Source organism: Diadema setosum, chromosome 20 (genome assembly GCF_964275005.1).
Source record: "Diadema setosum chromosome 20, eeDiaSeto1, whole genome shotgun sequence".
Taxonomy (NCBI): Eukaryota; Metazoa; Echinodermata; class Echinoidea; order Diadematoida; family Diadematidae; genus Diadema; species Diadema setosum.
The window spans coordinates 20,618,308-20,631,646 of record NC_092704.1 but is presented as its reverse complement, the minus strand read 5'-3'; the positions used below and the strand labels follow the sequence as shown (position 1 = coordinate 20,631,646).

Below are 13,339 nucleotides of genomic sequence, written 5' to 3'. Positions count from 1 at the left end.
CTTTTGCCCTTTTCTCTTTAATTGAGATATCACTTTCGTCCAGGTATAAATCACATTCTCATGTAAACAGACTCACTTGCTCTATATCCCTTGTTTTGTATCGGAGGCTTCATTGGATTTACTGCTTGTAAATCTCACAGGCTTGTATATAGCTGTAAGAGCTCTTTGAACTGATCACTATGATAGCAAGATGAAAGGGAGTCATATTGGTTATGTAAATAATGGTCAAAGGTCATATTTTAAAAGGCCACTGTTAAAGCCAGGATGGTTATAAACACTTAATTGTCATGTTTTATTTGTACGTGCCGAGGATCACTTGGATCCCGTTTACAGTGCGAGGTTCGGCCGCGGCTCGGCCGCGCCGAGACCGCCTTCATTTCGGTGTAAACGCGCAAAAGGCCAAATGCGGGGCCAAAATGGCCTCGCATTAGGCCACGCTAATGTGGTCTCGGCCGCGGGCGAGCCGCGGTCGCGCCCGACCTTTTTCTCAGTGTAAACGCAAACTGGGCTAAATGCGCGGCCAATTTTATTGTGGCTTCCAAACACTCGCCTGTACTATTTCGCTATTCAGGATATTAACCACTTCAACGTCGAAAACTAGTATAGTTTAAGGTGGTTTTGTCCTGCAAAGGATTTTCTCCTTCGGCAAAGGCCTTTGCCCGAACGGCGACTTCGCCACTACGACAAAATATTGAAAGGTTTGAATCAAAAGCGCGGCCGAGCCCGGCAGTGTAAATGGACTAAATTGCGGGGCTCGGTCGCGCAATTGAGGCTCAAAAAGTCCGTAAATCGACTTAGTCGTACACGCACAGAATTTCCACATAGTTTGTGTGACAGAAAAACAAATGTGATCTGAATAATAAATGTAGGCCCCCAAAAAAGTTCAACTAAGTATCTCATTATAACTTCAAGGTGCTATATTACATTCTTTTCTTTGTCGATCACGGATGACCGACATCTGATGACCCCAAGCGTATCACCTAACTCGTCTTCAGTGTGACGAGTTTCATATCTCGTTTTTTATTCTTCTTTCTTTCTGGACAATTTTGTGTCGTCAATATCTCAAGAATGACATTACGAAATAACATGACATTTTCAGTCAACATGTCTCATGACAAAATCTAGCCACAATAAGGTTTTCATGACAGCAACATATCTATGACGTCATCTAGGCGCCATTTTGTGATTTTCGGACCTTGTCACATGATCGATCATAACTTCATAACTAGATGTCATTTCTGTATCATTTTCGGTGGACACGAAGTTCAGGTCACACTCTATCTTACTTTTTAACGCTAGTTACACAGGTCATCATTACGCGCGCGTAAGCGCGCGTCAAAATTTTAAAAGGCTCAAAACGACTTCCCAATGGGAAATCTCGAAGTTTCAGACAATTTTAAGCGTTTCAAACATTTTCTCGCGTGCGCGTCCGTCCGCGCAATTTCGCGCGCAGAGCCCGTAAGCAACATGAAAATGCAATTTTTTTGACTGATTTGGATTCCTGATACTTTGAGTAACAATATCCATTGATTTCCGATCGATTTCGACCTATAACAAAGGAATGCATTGGCGTCAAAGTTGAAATTCCGCAAATATAGTGAAAAAACATGTCTTTGTTTATTTCGCCATAGCTCTTTAAATCGTCCGTCGACCCTATATTTCTATTGCATATTACAAAAGTATATGAATTGTAAATAACATTCCAAGTATCAATATTGCCATGAAAACGCGATGACGTCATCATATTGTCATTTTAAATCAAAAAGGTGGAATTGATTTTTTTGAGCTACTGTTTCTGACATTCATTTGCTCGTATCTCTGTTGTTTAAGCTCAATATTATCCCAAATTCAGATATGTTGTACTTTGAACATTTGCCTCTCAAGTCCATGTGATGGTTTTGAAATATGATAACGTCATCATACTAGAAATTGTGATTAAAGGTAAAGACTCAAAATTGGACAAGTTTACGTGTTATGTCTATGGGAGGTGATTTTTTTTAGAACCATGCATTCACTTGACAACGTTTAAGCACCTTTATCTCAGCTGATTTAGCTCCATTTCCTCTGAAAGTTAAGTATGTTGTAGCTCAGACAATAAGCTGCAGTCATCATGCATTTTATGTTTTCAAATCTCCTCATCAGGTCGACAATTTTGTAGTTAAAGACTGAAAATGAGAACGCAATCTGTACGGAACGATTCCCGATTGTTCTTTGCAACTGTATATTGGTCGAATCCACGCGGCCACTTGTGGGAAGTTGAATAGCGCCATCTCAATCAGCAGTGTCACGATAGTTTTATCATATATCTAAGTTTCGCATGGGATCTTCAGGATAGCCGTGTGGCGAAATCGCTTAGCGCGCTGGGTGTTAATAACGCCATACCCGGACGGCGAGAAGTTCGACTCCCGCGGGAGTTTTCTCTTTCTTTCTTTTTCTTTTTTTTTTCGGCAGTTCAGCTTTACTCCGATGTCATTTATCGTATTATTTTATCAAGTATACGTAACCCGTGAACACGGCTGCTCTATTTCCCTTGTTTTGTATTGGAGATTTGGAGATTGGGTTTACTTCATTAATTTTGTCACACTTAATGTTGTAAATTGCCCCTTGTTACAGTGTCCCGCTTGCCACCTTTCGTTTCCTCGTTCCTTTTCTCTTCATTGGTTCTTGTTATATTGTAACAGGATAGGTAGGAACATGTACGTTTAGATAACTGGCAGGAATGGGAGCTGATATGATTAGCTCTAGTCCAGGTGTATGGCGTCTCGCTCATCTCTTTGAAATTCCAGGTTGTTATTGTTTGACCCAATAACGGAGTTGAAGACAGGTTTTATGTTGCTATAGAGGTATCTTGTGCCACATGAATGGAAGGCGTCACTGTTTAGTAGTAGTAATGAACTTTTTCATGTTGTAAATGATATAAAGATATGAATTTCACATCCAATCTTCGGGACAGCCGTGTGGCTTTATAGTCGCTTAGCGCGCTGCATGGTCATTATGCACCCCAGGTCGAAAAACCAGTAGAAACCAGTAGAAACCAGTAAGCATTTTTAACTGGTCTTTACTGGTTTTAACTGGTCTTAACTGGTTTCAACTGGTACCAGTTGAAATCAGAAGGTAACTCCAAATTTCCAGTAACAAAATAAGCAATTCTAACTGAAACCAGTTGATACCAGTTGAAGATGTACTGGTACCAATTGATACCAGTTTAATCATACTGGTACCAGTTAATACCAGTTGAAGTTGCACTGCTTACCAGTTGAAACCAGTACAAGTCTACTGGTACCAGTTGTAGTCTTACTGGTACCAGTTTATACCAGTTGAAGTTGCACTGCTTACAAGTTGAAACCAGTACAAGTCTACTGGTACCAGTTGAAGTCTTACTGGTACCAGTTTATACCAGTTGAAGTTGCACTGCTTACCAGTTGAAACCAGTACAAGTCTACTGGTACCAGTTGATATCAGTTTATATCTCATTGTGTACCAGTTGACACAAGCTGAAGTCTACTTTTTGAATTCCATTAGTTCATCAATTAAAACAGAATTAAAAGGTTAACAAAACTTAGTTAAAACATTAAATTAAAAAGTAAACAAAACACAATTAAACAAAAACATTTGACGTGATTGAAGTTGGACTCTTAATGACTTCAACTAAATGAAACTGAAACCAGTTAAGATCAGTTGACACTTCAACTGACAGACTGTATTTTGACCAGTTTGTGTGTGTGTGTGTGTGTGTGTGCGTGTGCGTGTGTGCGCACGTGCGCACGTGTGTGTGTTTCGGTGTGTGTGCAAATTAGATTACACAATTTGATACCCATGTAACAGACTGGACTTGCTTATAACTTCATTCCATATTAACACCCACTAAATCATTGAAATTCTAATACCAGTTGATACCAGTTGGTTTCTATTGGTTTTTACTGGTTCTTTTGCTTGTGAATATTCATAAGCTATTCAAATTATCTTCGTGAAAATGAGAAAATATTGTTAAATTTATCTTTTTTTATGATTTGAATAAACTCAGAAATGTCTGAAATGCATTAGAAATTAATCTAATATTATTGCCGTGATATTCACATTTTCAACTTGTACCTCTGATGAGGTATTTTCATATTTTTATAATAAAATTTTAATCTACTTGGTAACCATGTCTTAAATCATTACAGCAATATAGCCCTATATATATGAATGAAACATCCCTGGTACTAACTAGGTCTAGGATGTATAGGCTAATGTAGTTGTAGGTATAGGCTGTAAGACTAGCTGTAGGATTATATTAGGTTAGATATTAACAATGTCCTGACAACACCTATACATCAAATAATTCAACACCAAATTAATTTTGTCAACTGGATCCCAGTTGATACCAGTTGATACCAGTTGGACGAATACCAGTTGATACCAGTTGAATGAATACCAGTTGATTTCTAGTCACTCATTCCAATTTCCATATTGAAACCAGTTGCCTTAACTGGAATCAACTGGTACCAGTACCAGTTGCCAACTGGTTTTTCGACCTGGGACTACCTTAGGACGAGATGTTCGGGACCCGCAGAACGCTATTATTTTTTTTTTCTCTCTCTCTTTCTTTGTTTTTCTTTTGGCAGTTCAGCTTCATTCCGATGTCATTACCCCACGACACACAGTCACTCAAGTTCCTTTTTTTTTGTCGGAGGCTGGAGGTTGGATTTGCTTCATTTATCATACGTAATGTTGTAAATTGCCCTTGGTATACAGTGCCCCGCTTGCCACCTTTCGTTTTCTCTTTCCTTTTCTCTACGTTTGTTCCTGTTATACACTGCACAAGACAGGTCGGAAAATAATTTACATAACTCAACTGGAGCAGCTGAATAAATTAACTCTAGGCCAGGTGTATGGCGTCTCGCTCGTCTCTTTGAAATTCCAGGTTGTTATTGTTTGACCCAATAAAGGAATTGTAGACAGGTTTTATGTTGCTATAGAGGTATCTTGTGCCACATGAGTAGAAGGCATCACTGTTTAGTAGTAGTAATGAACTTTTTCATGTCCCTCCATGTCAATTATAGTGGGTTCAAAGGGGTTGTGTGTCTATCTGCCAAAGAAAAGGAAAACCTTATTTTCGTCATGGCTATTTCTCTATACGTAACCGTAGGTGATGAGTGTTGTTGGTATCTGAGCAGTGAAAAACACAGCATCAGGCTAAAATCCCCCTTAGTTATACGCGCTAAGCGTTCAATTTGATATATCTTTATTTATGTAGTCAATCACTGCTAATGGAGTTACAGAATTATGTTATGACACCTTTCACTGAGAGTTTGTAAAGCAAAGTTTATGGACAAGGCAAGCAATTGTACAGGAATAATACCAATGATTTCAGAGGGAAATTATGGTATACCTAAATGTAAGGGTATCATTGCTTTGGAATTGCTGAGAAAATATCTTGGCACGAGGGCTTCCACCTCTAATAACTGATCCCTTTGAAGATGTGTCGGTCACGGGTGATCGTCAGGATTCATCTTTCACGTAGAAGCTTCCACACTCTTAGTTCGAGAAGACTTACCATCATACTTTTTATTGTGATTAAAGGTAAGGACTCAAAATCAGACAAGTTGACGTGTTATGTCTATGGGAGGTGATTTTTTTTTAAACCATGCATTGACTTGACAACGTTTATGCACCTTTATTTCAGCTGATTTTGCTCCATTTCCTCTGAAACTTAAGTATGTGGTAAGTCAGACAATAAGCTGCAGTAGTCATGCATTTTATTTTTTTCAAATCTCCTCATCAGGTTGATAATTTTGCAGCTAAAAACTGAAAATGAGAATGGAATGTGGACCAAACGATTCCTGAATCATCTTTCACATATAAGCTTACGTTCCTCATATTTTCTCGTCAAGACGTACATGGCCGAGAGAAGAAAGGCGACGTCACAAGAGACGTGAGGTTGCATACGTACGGGTTCGAACCCCATAAGAGCACGAAACAAAATACTTCCATCTTTTGCTTTTTTTCTTTTATGGAGTATTCACCTTCGTCCATGTAGAAATCACGTTTTCATGTAAACGTACACACACACACAGGTACAGACACACACACACATACAATATCCCTTTGTTTTGTGTAGGAGACCACATTGCTTTGACTGTCAACTTGGACTTGAAATTACAAATGTTAAAGTGAAGATGACTCTTAAAAGACCGCATGGCCATGTTTGATTTTCTTTTACAATATAAAGTCCTATTGGTAAATACTCATTCACATATCCTTTCCAATCAACTTACTTGGACACGCCGACACCACACGAAATTTTCAATTGGTTGCATGACAGAAACAATTTCATCTGAATTATGTAGGACTGTATAAAGAATTGGACTTCACGAATATTTCTCAATATTACTTCAAGTCGCTACTTAACATTATTTTCGTTGTCGATCACTGAAAATGAGAACGGAATCTGGTCGAAACGATTCCCGATTTATCTTTGCAACTGTACATTGATCTAATCCACGCGGCCACTCGTGGGAAGTTGAATAGCGCTATCAGTCACTTGACGTATATCGCCAAAAAACTGAATATCAATGTAAGTTTGTGTTGTGTATAGCATACATAGATAGATTTAAGTTTCGCAGAAGATCTTCGGATCTTCCGTGAGGCAGAATCGCTAAGCACGCTGCGTGTTTATAATGCCCGACCGGAAGGAGAGAAGTTAATCGAGTCCCGCAGGACTTTTTCCTTTTATTTCTTTTTTCTTTTTTTTTTTTCTGCAGTTCAGCTTCACTCTGATGTCATGAACACAGCTACACTATTTCCCTTGTTTTGTATTGGAGTTTGGAGGTTGGGATTGCTTCTTTAATTTTGTCACACGTTATGTTGCAAATTGCCCCTTGAAACAGTACCCCGCTTGCCACCATTCGTTTTCTCTTTCCTTTTCTCTTCATTTGTTCTTGTTATACTGTAGCAGGATATTTAGGAACGTGTACGTTTACATAACTAACAGGAATGGGAACTGAATTAATTAACTCTAGTCCAGGTGCATGGCGTCTCGCTTATCTCTTTGGAATTCCAGGTTGTTATTGTTTGACCAAATAACGGAGTTAAAGACAGGCAGGGAAGGAAGTGACTTGATATTGCTTCATAATGAGAAATTTCGGGCAACACCTTTCCAAGTGTAGTGATTATGACGGGGTTCTCTGTCGTTTATTTTCGTCATGGCTGTTTCACTACAGTAGTTTAGCCATAGGTGATAATATGTTGTTGGCATCTGGGAGAATAGAACAGATCAGTACCAAACTGGAATAGCCCTATAAGCAATGTGGTAAGCGTTCAATTTTTTTGCATTATCTTTCTTCTTTAAAGTCAATCACTACTGATCGAAATACACAATATAATATGACACGTTCCATTGGTAGTTTAGGAAAAGGGAGTTAATGCACGATGCAATGATAAATGTGCTACCATTGATTTTAGAGACGTCATTGTGGTGTGGTACTGGTGATGGTAAGGGAACCATAGATTGCTTTTAAAGTAATGAGACAATCATTGGACCTTTGCATCAAGACCGTATTCCCATCTAGAATATAATGCATGTTCGTGCGGCGTTTTTTGTTTTTTTTAATCCTGACGTGGACATTTTCTTTTTCTTGTTTTTAATTTAAGAATGTTATATCTAAATTTGTTTCTTTCCCCTAACATTTTTTTTTTTTGGTTGAATATAAAGTTGGACGTTCCGTGACCGAGTAGAAGAGCAGCGATTTAGTTACAGTTTCAATGCATCTTGTTTACCATCTTCTCTGACATTAAATTGATGGTTTTTATATTTGACATTGTCTGTCTATTTGCCTGTTTATGCTCATAAAACACTGTTATAACAACTAATACATTTGCTTCACTTGTCACACGCAATGATGTGGATTGCAGTTGTGCATGCAGTTTTACTTCCACCACCTTTCGTTTTTCTCTCCCCTTTTCCCTCACTTTGGTTTTGCTATACTGCAGATGGGAATGATTACAATAACATAACCCAACTTGAAGTAGGAATGAGAACTGAATAAATTAACTCTAGGCCAGGTGCATATAGCGTCTCGCTCATCTCTTCAGGTTGTCATTGTTCGATCAACGGAGTTGAAGACAGGCTTTATGTTGCTAACGAGGTATCTCGCGCCACATGAATGGAATGCATACGCTGTTTAGTATTAGTAATGAATTTTTTCATGTCCATCCCTGCCAATAAAAGTGAAGTGTGTTTGACGGGGTTCTGTGTCATTCTGCCTATGAGAAAGCAAAGTTTTATTTTCGCCATGGCTGTTTCTCTATGCGTGGCCGTGGGTGATGGGTGTTGTTGGCATCTGGGCAGAAAAGAACCGAGTATCATGCTGTAATACCCCCCCCCCCCCCCGTTAGGTTCTAAGCGTTCAATACGGTGATATATCTCTCTTCTTTATTATGTCAATCACTGCTGATGGAATTACAGAATTATGTTATGACACGTTTCACTCAAAGCTTAAAAAACAAAGTTTATGCACGATACAAGTAATGGTGCATGAGTCCTATAGACCATTGATTTTAGATGAGAAATTATGATATGCCTATAGTAGGGGTGTCATTGATTAGGAATTAATGACACGATTAAGCACTCCTTCCACTTCTAACTGTCCCCTTTGAATGTGTGTCGATCACGTGAGATCGTCATAAATTATCATTCACGTATAAGCTTACGTTCAAAGTGTACTCTTAGTTGGAGGAGACCTATAGTTATATGGTTAAAGGCGATGTCTCTTTCGCTGGAGCCGTACGTTTGGCCCGTTTTTCTTTTGCCCTTTTCTCTTTAATTGAGGCATCACTTTCGTCCAGGATAAATCACATTCTCATGTAAACAGACTCACTTGCTCGATATCCCTTGTTTTGTATCGGAGGCTTCATTGGTTTTACTGCTGGTAAATCTCACAGGCTTGTATATAGCTGTAAGAGCTCTCTGAACTGATCATTATGATAGCAAGATTAGAGGGAGTCATATTGGTTATGTAAATAATGGTCAAAGGTCATGTTTTAAAAGGCCACTGTTAAAGCCAAGATGGTTATAAACATTTAATTGTCATGTTTTATTTGTACGTGCCGAGGATCACTTGGACCCCGTTTACAGTGCGAGGCTCGGCCGCGCCGAGCCCACCTTCATTTCGGTGTAAACGCGCAAAAGGCCCAATGAGGGGCCAAAATTGGCCTCGCATTAGGCCACGCTCTGGAGGTGGTCTCGGCCGCGGCCGAGCCGCGGTCGCGCCCGGCCTTTTTCTCAGTGTAAACGCAAATTGGGCTAAATGCGCGGCCAATTTTAGTCTGGTTTCCAAACCCTAGCCTGTACTATTTCGCTATTCAGGATATTAACCACTTCAACGTCGAAAACTAGTATAGTTTAAGGTGGTTTTGTCCTGCAAAGGATTTTCTCCTTCGGGAAAGGCCTTTGCCCCAACGGCGATTTTGTCGTCACGGAATTCAGTTGGCAAAGGATCTGAAAACCAGACAATACCAAATTGCGTTTGTTTACAAGTAGAGCGCCACTACGACAAAATATTGAAAGGTTTGAATCGAAAGCGCGGCCGAGCCCGGCAGTGTAAACGGACTAAGACCCCGTTTACAGTGCGGGGCCGGGCTCGGCCGCGGCTCGGCCGCGGCCGAGTCCGGCCTCAATTGCGCGGCCGAGCCTCGCAATTTTGTCCGTTTACACTGCTGGGCTCGGCCGCGCTTTTGATTCAAACCTTTCAATATTTTGTCGTAGTGGCGCTCTGCTTGTAAACAAACGCAATTTGGTATTGTCTGGTTTTCAGACCCTTTGCCAAATGAATTCCGTGGCGACGAAGTCGCCGTTCGGGCAAAGGCCTTTGCCGAAGGAAAAAATCCTTTGCAGGACAAAACCACCTTAAACTATACTAGTTTTCGACGTTGAGGGGGTTAATATCCTGAATAGCGAAAGATACAGGCAGAGGGTTTGGAAGCCAGACTAAAATTGGCCGCCCAATTGGCCGCGCATTTGGCCCAGTTTGCGTTTACACCAAGAAGAGGCAGGGCTCGGCCGCGGCTCGGCCGCGGCCGAGACCACCTCCAGAGCGAGGCCAAATGCGAGGCCAAGCCTCGCATTTGGCCTTTTGCGCGTTTACACTGAAGCGGGGCTGGACTCGGCCGCGGCCGAGCCGCGGCCGAGCCTCGCACTGTAAACGGGGTCTCACTTGCGGGGCTCGGCCACGCAATTGAGGTTGGCCTTGGCCGCGGCAAAAGTGATCTGAATAATGTAGGCCCAAAAAAGTTCAACTAAGTATCTCATTATAACTTCAAGGTGCTATATTACATTCTTTTCTTTGTCGATCACGGATGACCGACATCTGATGACCCCCAGCGTATCACCTAACTAGTCTTCAGTGTGACGAGTTTCATATCTCGTTCAGTTTAGGTTCCTCCACTCGTTCCCAAATGGCCTCTTTAACACCGCGCTTGAACCAATTGGCTTCCCTGTCTAGAATGACCACGTCTTTTGTGTTAAATGAGTGGCCTTTCTCTTTTAGATGTGTGTATACCGCTGAGTCAGGGTTGAAATCCACACTGCTGGGCCTTCTGTGTTGGCTCATACGGGCTTTGAGGGATTGTTGGGTTTCCCCGATGTAAAAGTCCTGACAGTCTTCCTGTTCACACCTCACCCCGTATACCAGATTCCTCTGTTTTTCTTTTGAAATCTTGTCCTTCACATGTACCAGCTTTTTCCGTAGCGAGTTGTGGGGTTTAAAGGCGGTGGAGATTCCATGCTTTCCAAAGACTCTTTTAATCTTTTCAGAAAGATCATATATGTATGGGATGGTGATGGTGATTTCCCTTGTGTGACTGGAGCTAGTGCCACTTCTTTGGGCGGATTTATTGCCAGTTCGCTTGGGACTCTCGGCTTTGGAGAACGACCAATCCGGATATCCACATCTAGCTAGTGCCTGTTTGGTGTCACTCTTTTCTTTGGCTCTTTCGGTTGGATCTTGTACCACCAAGTCTGCTCTATGGAAGAGTGTTCTGATGACTGACAGTTTATGTACAAGCGGGTGATGGGAGTTGAAATGAAGGTACTGGTTGGTATGGGTGGGCTTGCGGTATACCGTTGTATCCAATGAACCATCCGATGTAATGTGTACTTCAACATCCAGGAAGGCCAGTTTCTGGTCCTTACACTCTTCGGTTGTGAATGAAATGTTCGGATCACAAGTGTTTATGTGTTGAAAGAATTTCTGCGTTGAAAGAATTTCTGGCAATAAATCCGCCCAAAGAAGTGGCACTAGCTCCAGTCACACAAGGGAAATCACCATCACCATCCCATACATATATGATCTTTCTGAAAAGATTAAAAGAGTCTTTGGAAAGCATGGAATCTCCACCGCCTTTAAACCCCACAACTCGCTACGGAAAAAGCTGGTACATGTGAAGGACAAGATTTCAAAAGAAAAACAGAGGAATCTGGTATACGGGGTGAGGTGTGAACAGGAAGACTGTCAGGACTTTTACATCGGGGAAACCCAACAATCCCTCAAAGCCCGTATGAGCCAACACAGAAGGCCCAGCAGTGTGGATTTCAACCCTGACTCAGCGGTATACACACATCTAAAAGAGAAAGGCCACTCATTTAACACAAAAGACGTGGTCATTCTAGACAGGGAAGCCAATTGGTTCAAGCGCGGTGTTAAAGAGGCCATTTGGGAACGAGTGGAGGAACCTAAACTGAACAAGAAGGGGGGCTTACGGTTCAACTTGTCACATACGTGGGACCGGGCAGTCCGTGAGATTCCAAGTCGTCTGTCACGCACGGGTAGTGCACCCTTGCGTGACGTTCCTACACAGCTTCACGTATATAACGACCAGCCTTCTTCTGGAAGGATGCCAGATGAAGCTGATTGTGATTAATCAGCGAAACGTTGCCAAAAACGTAAGTTAAATTCCAGTTCTTCGATTCATAATTCGTCTCAAATCTACATCGACTGGATGAATAATAACTTTCATCAACATGCGCGAGATAGTTAATTGCTAACTTTTTATGCAGTAACAGTATTTTTTCAGTCAAGGGGTATTGATAACAAGAATATATGAAGAAAAACTGAAAGGTTTTGTCCCGTAACGTATTACAAAAAAAAAGTTCCACTCGGGATTCAACGTTGCCTCTGAAATACTGCTTAAAAATTTCTGAAATTGCGATCTTCTTCTGTATTTGGTCTCCATTCAAAAAAAAAAAAAATCTATGGAAGAGCGGCTTGAAGCATGAAACATCCAGTTGTCATGCTACAGAACCTATGCATAAATTTGCACTCCTTCTCTAACACCTTCCTTATTAGAAAAGGCCGCTTATTGAACACGCTATCATGGGTCAATTGCCATTTAAGTTCCCTGCAAAAGACTGGGATATGAGGATTGAAGTGTAAAATACGGCAATAATTATTAAGAGTATTATGCATCGGGGCGAGCCGTAGACTTATCCATTTATCCAGCGTCGGTTTGTTTGTTTGTTTGTGTGTATTTTTCCCCCACTGGGATATTTATTATTCTGCATCAAACATCCTCTGAATACATAACACATCATAATTTTTCAAATAACAGTATAACATTTCAAATAAAATACTTTGAAAAACAACCAAAAAAAGTACCGTGACTCAGACAATCATATAATACATATCAAGAAAAGAGGTGTCTAAACAGACACCATTTTTTTCTGAAATACTTGCAACTTATGATTATTTCTTGCAATAATTTTTTCTTTATGATAATATTCCCTTATACTATCTTTACATAAATCAAAACGAGGTATTATTCTTTTTATTTTACAAACATGAATTTCATATCTCACAAGAATAGTAATACAATTCAATGCCGAATTGTGTGTATTTGCTTGTAGCACCAAATTAGCAAAGTCAAGATCTCCAGCAAGAGTCAATACATAGTGAAAAATTAATACTAACATTCATCTAAGGAAAAGAAACAAACCTTGCACCTTTTTCATGTCCTCGTACTTCAAGAAGAGCACGTTGGGATGATTTCTTCTTCTCCACCAAGGTAGGACGTTCTCGAACCAGTTTCCTTGAGGTGCTGTTGAAAAATCATCAACGACATTAATTATTTTCCTGGGCTGTCCACTTCAAACGTTGTTTGTGGTATCTGTATTTTCCCCCACGAAGTCAATATGTATTGTCAGAGTCCGGTTCCTTGAGAAATGAGAACATTGTAACTGTTCCTGGAGGATTTTTTTTTTTTTTGATCTGTGCTCCATTTAGGTTTGTTTGTACGTTTGTTTGCTTGTTTTTATTGTCCCATATTCCACGTTTCAACAAGTAAACCACAAACTTAACCAAAA

At 40.5% G+C, this 13,339-nt stretch overlaps 1 protein-coding gene across 1 annotated transcript in view; it reads right to left on the bottom strand.

The window, feature by feature from the left end:
• LOC140243757 (sulfotransferase 1C4-like) overlaps positions 1 to 13,339 on the bottom strand; it is a 33,586-nt gene that overhangs the window by 14,039 nt on the left and 6,208 nt on the right. The window contains exon 5 of the mRNA XM_072323423.1: positions 12,980 to 13,074. Within this exon, the coding sequence (XP_072179524.1) occupies positions 12,980 to 13,074 (95 nt within the window). The remainder of the gene's footprint in view (positions 1 to 12,979; positions 13,075 to 13,339) is intronic.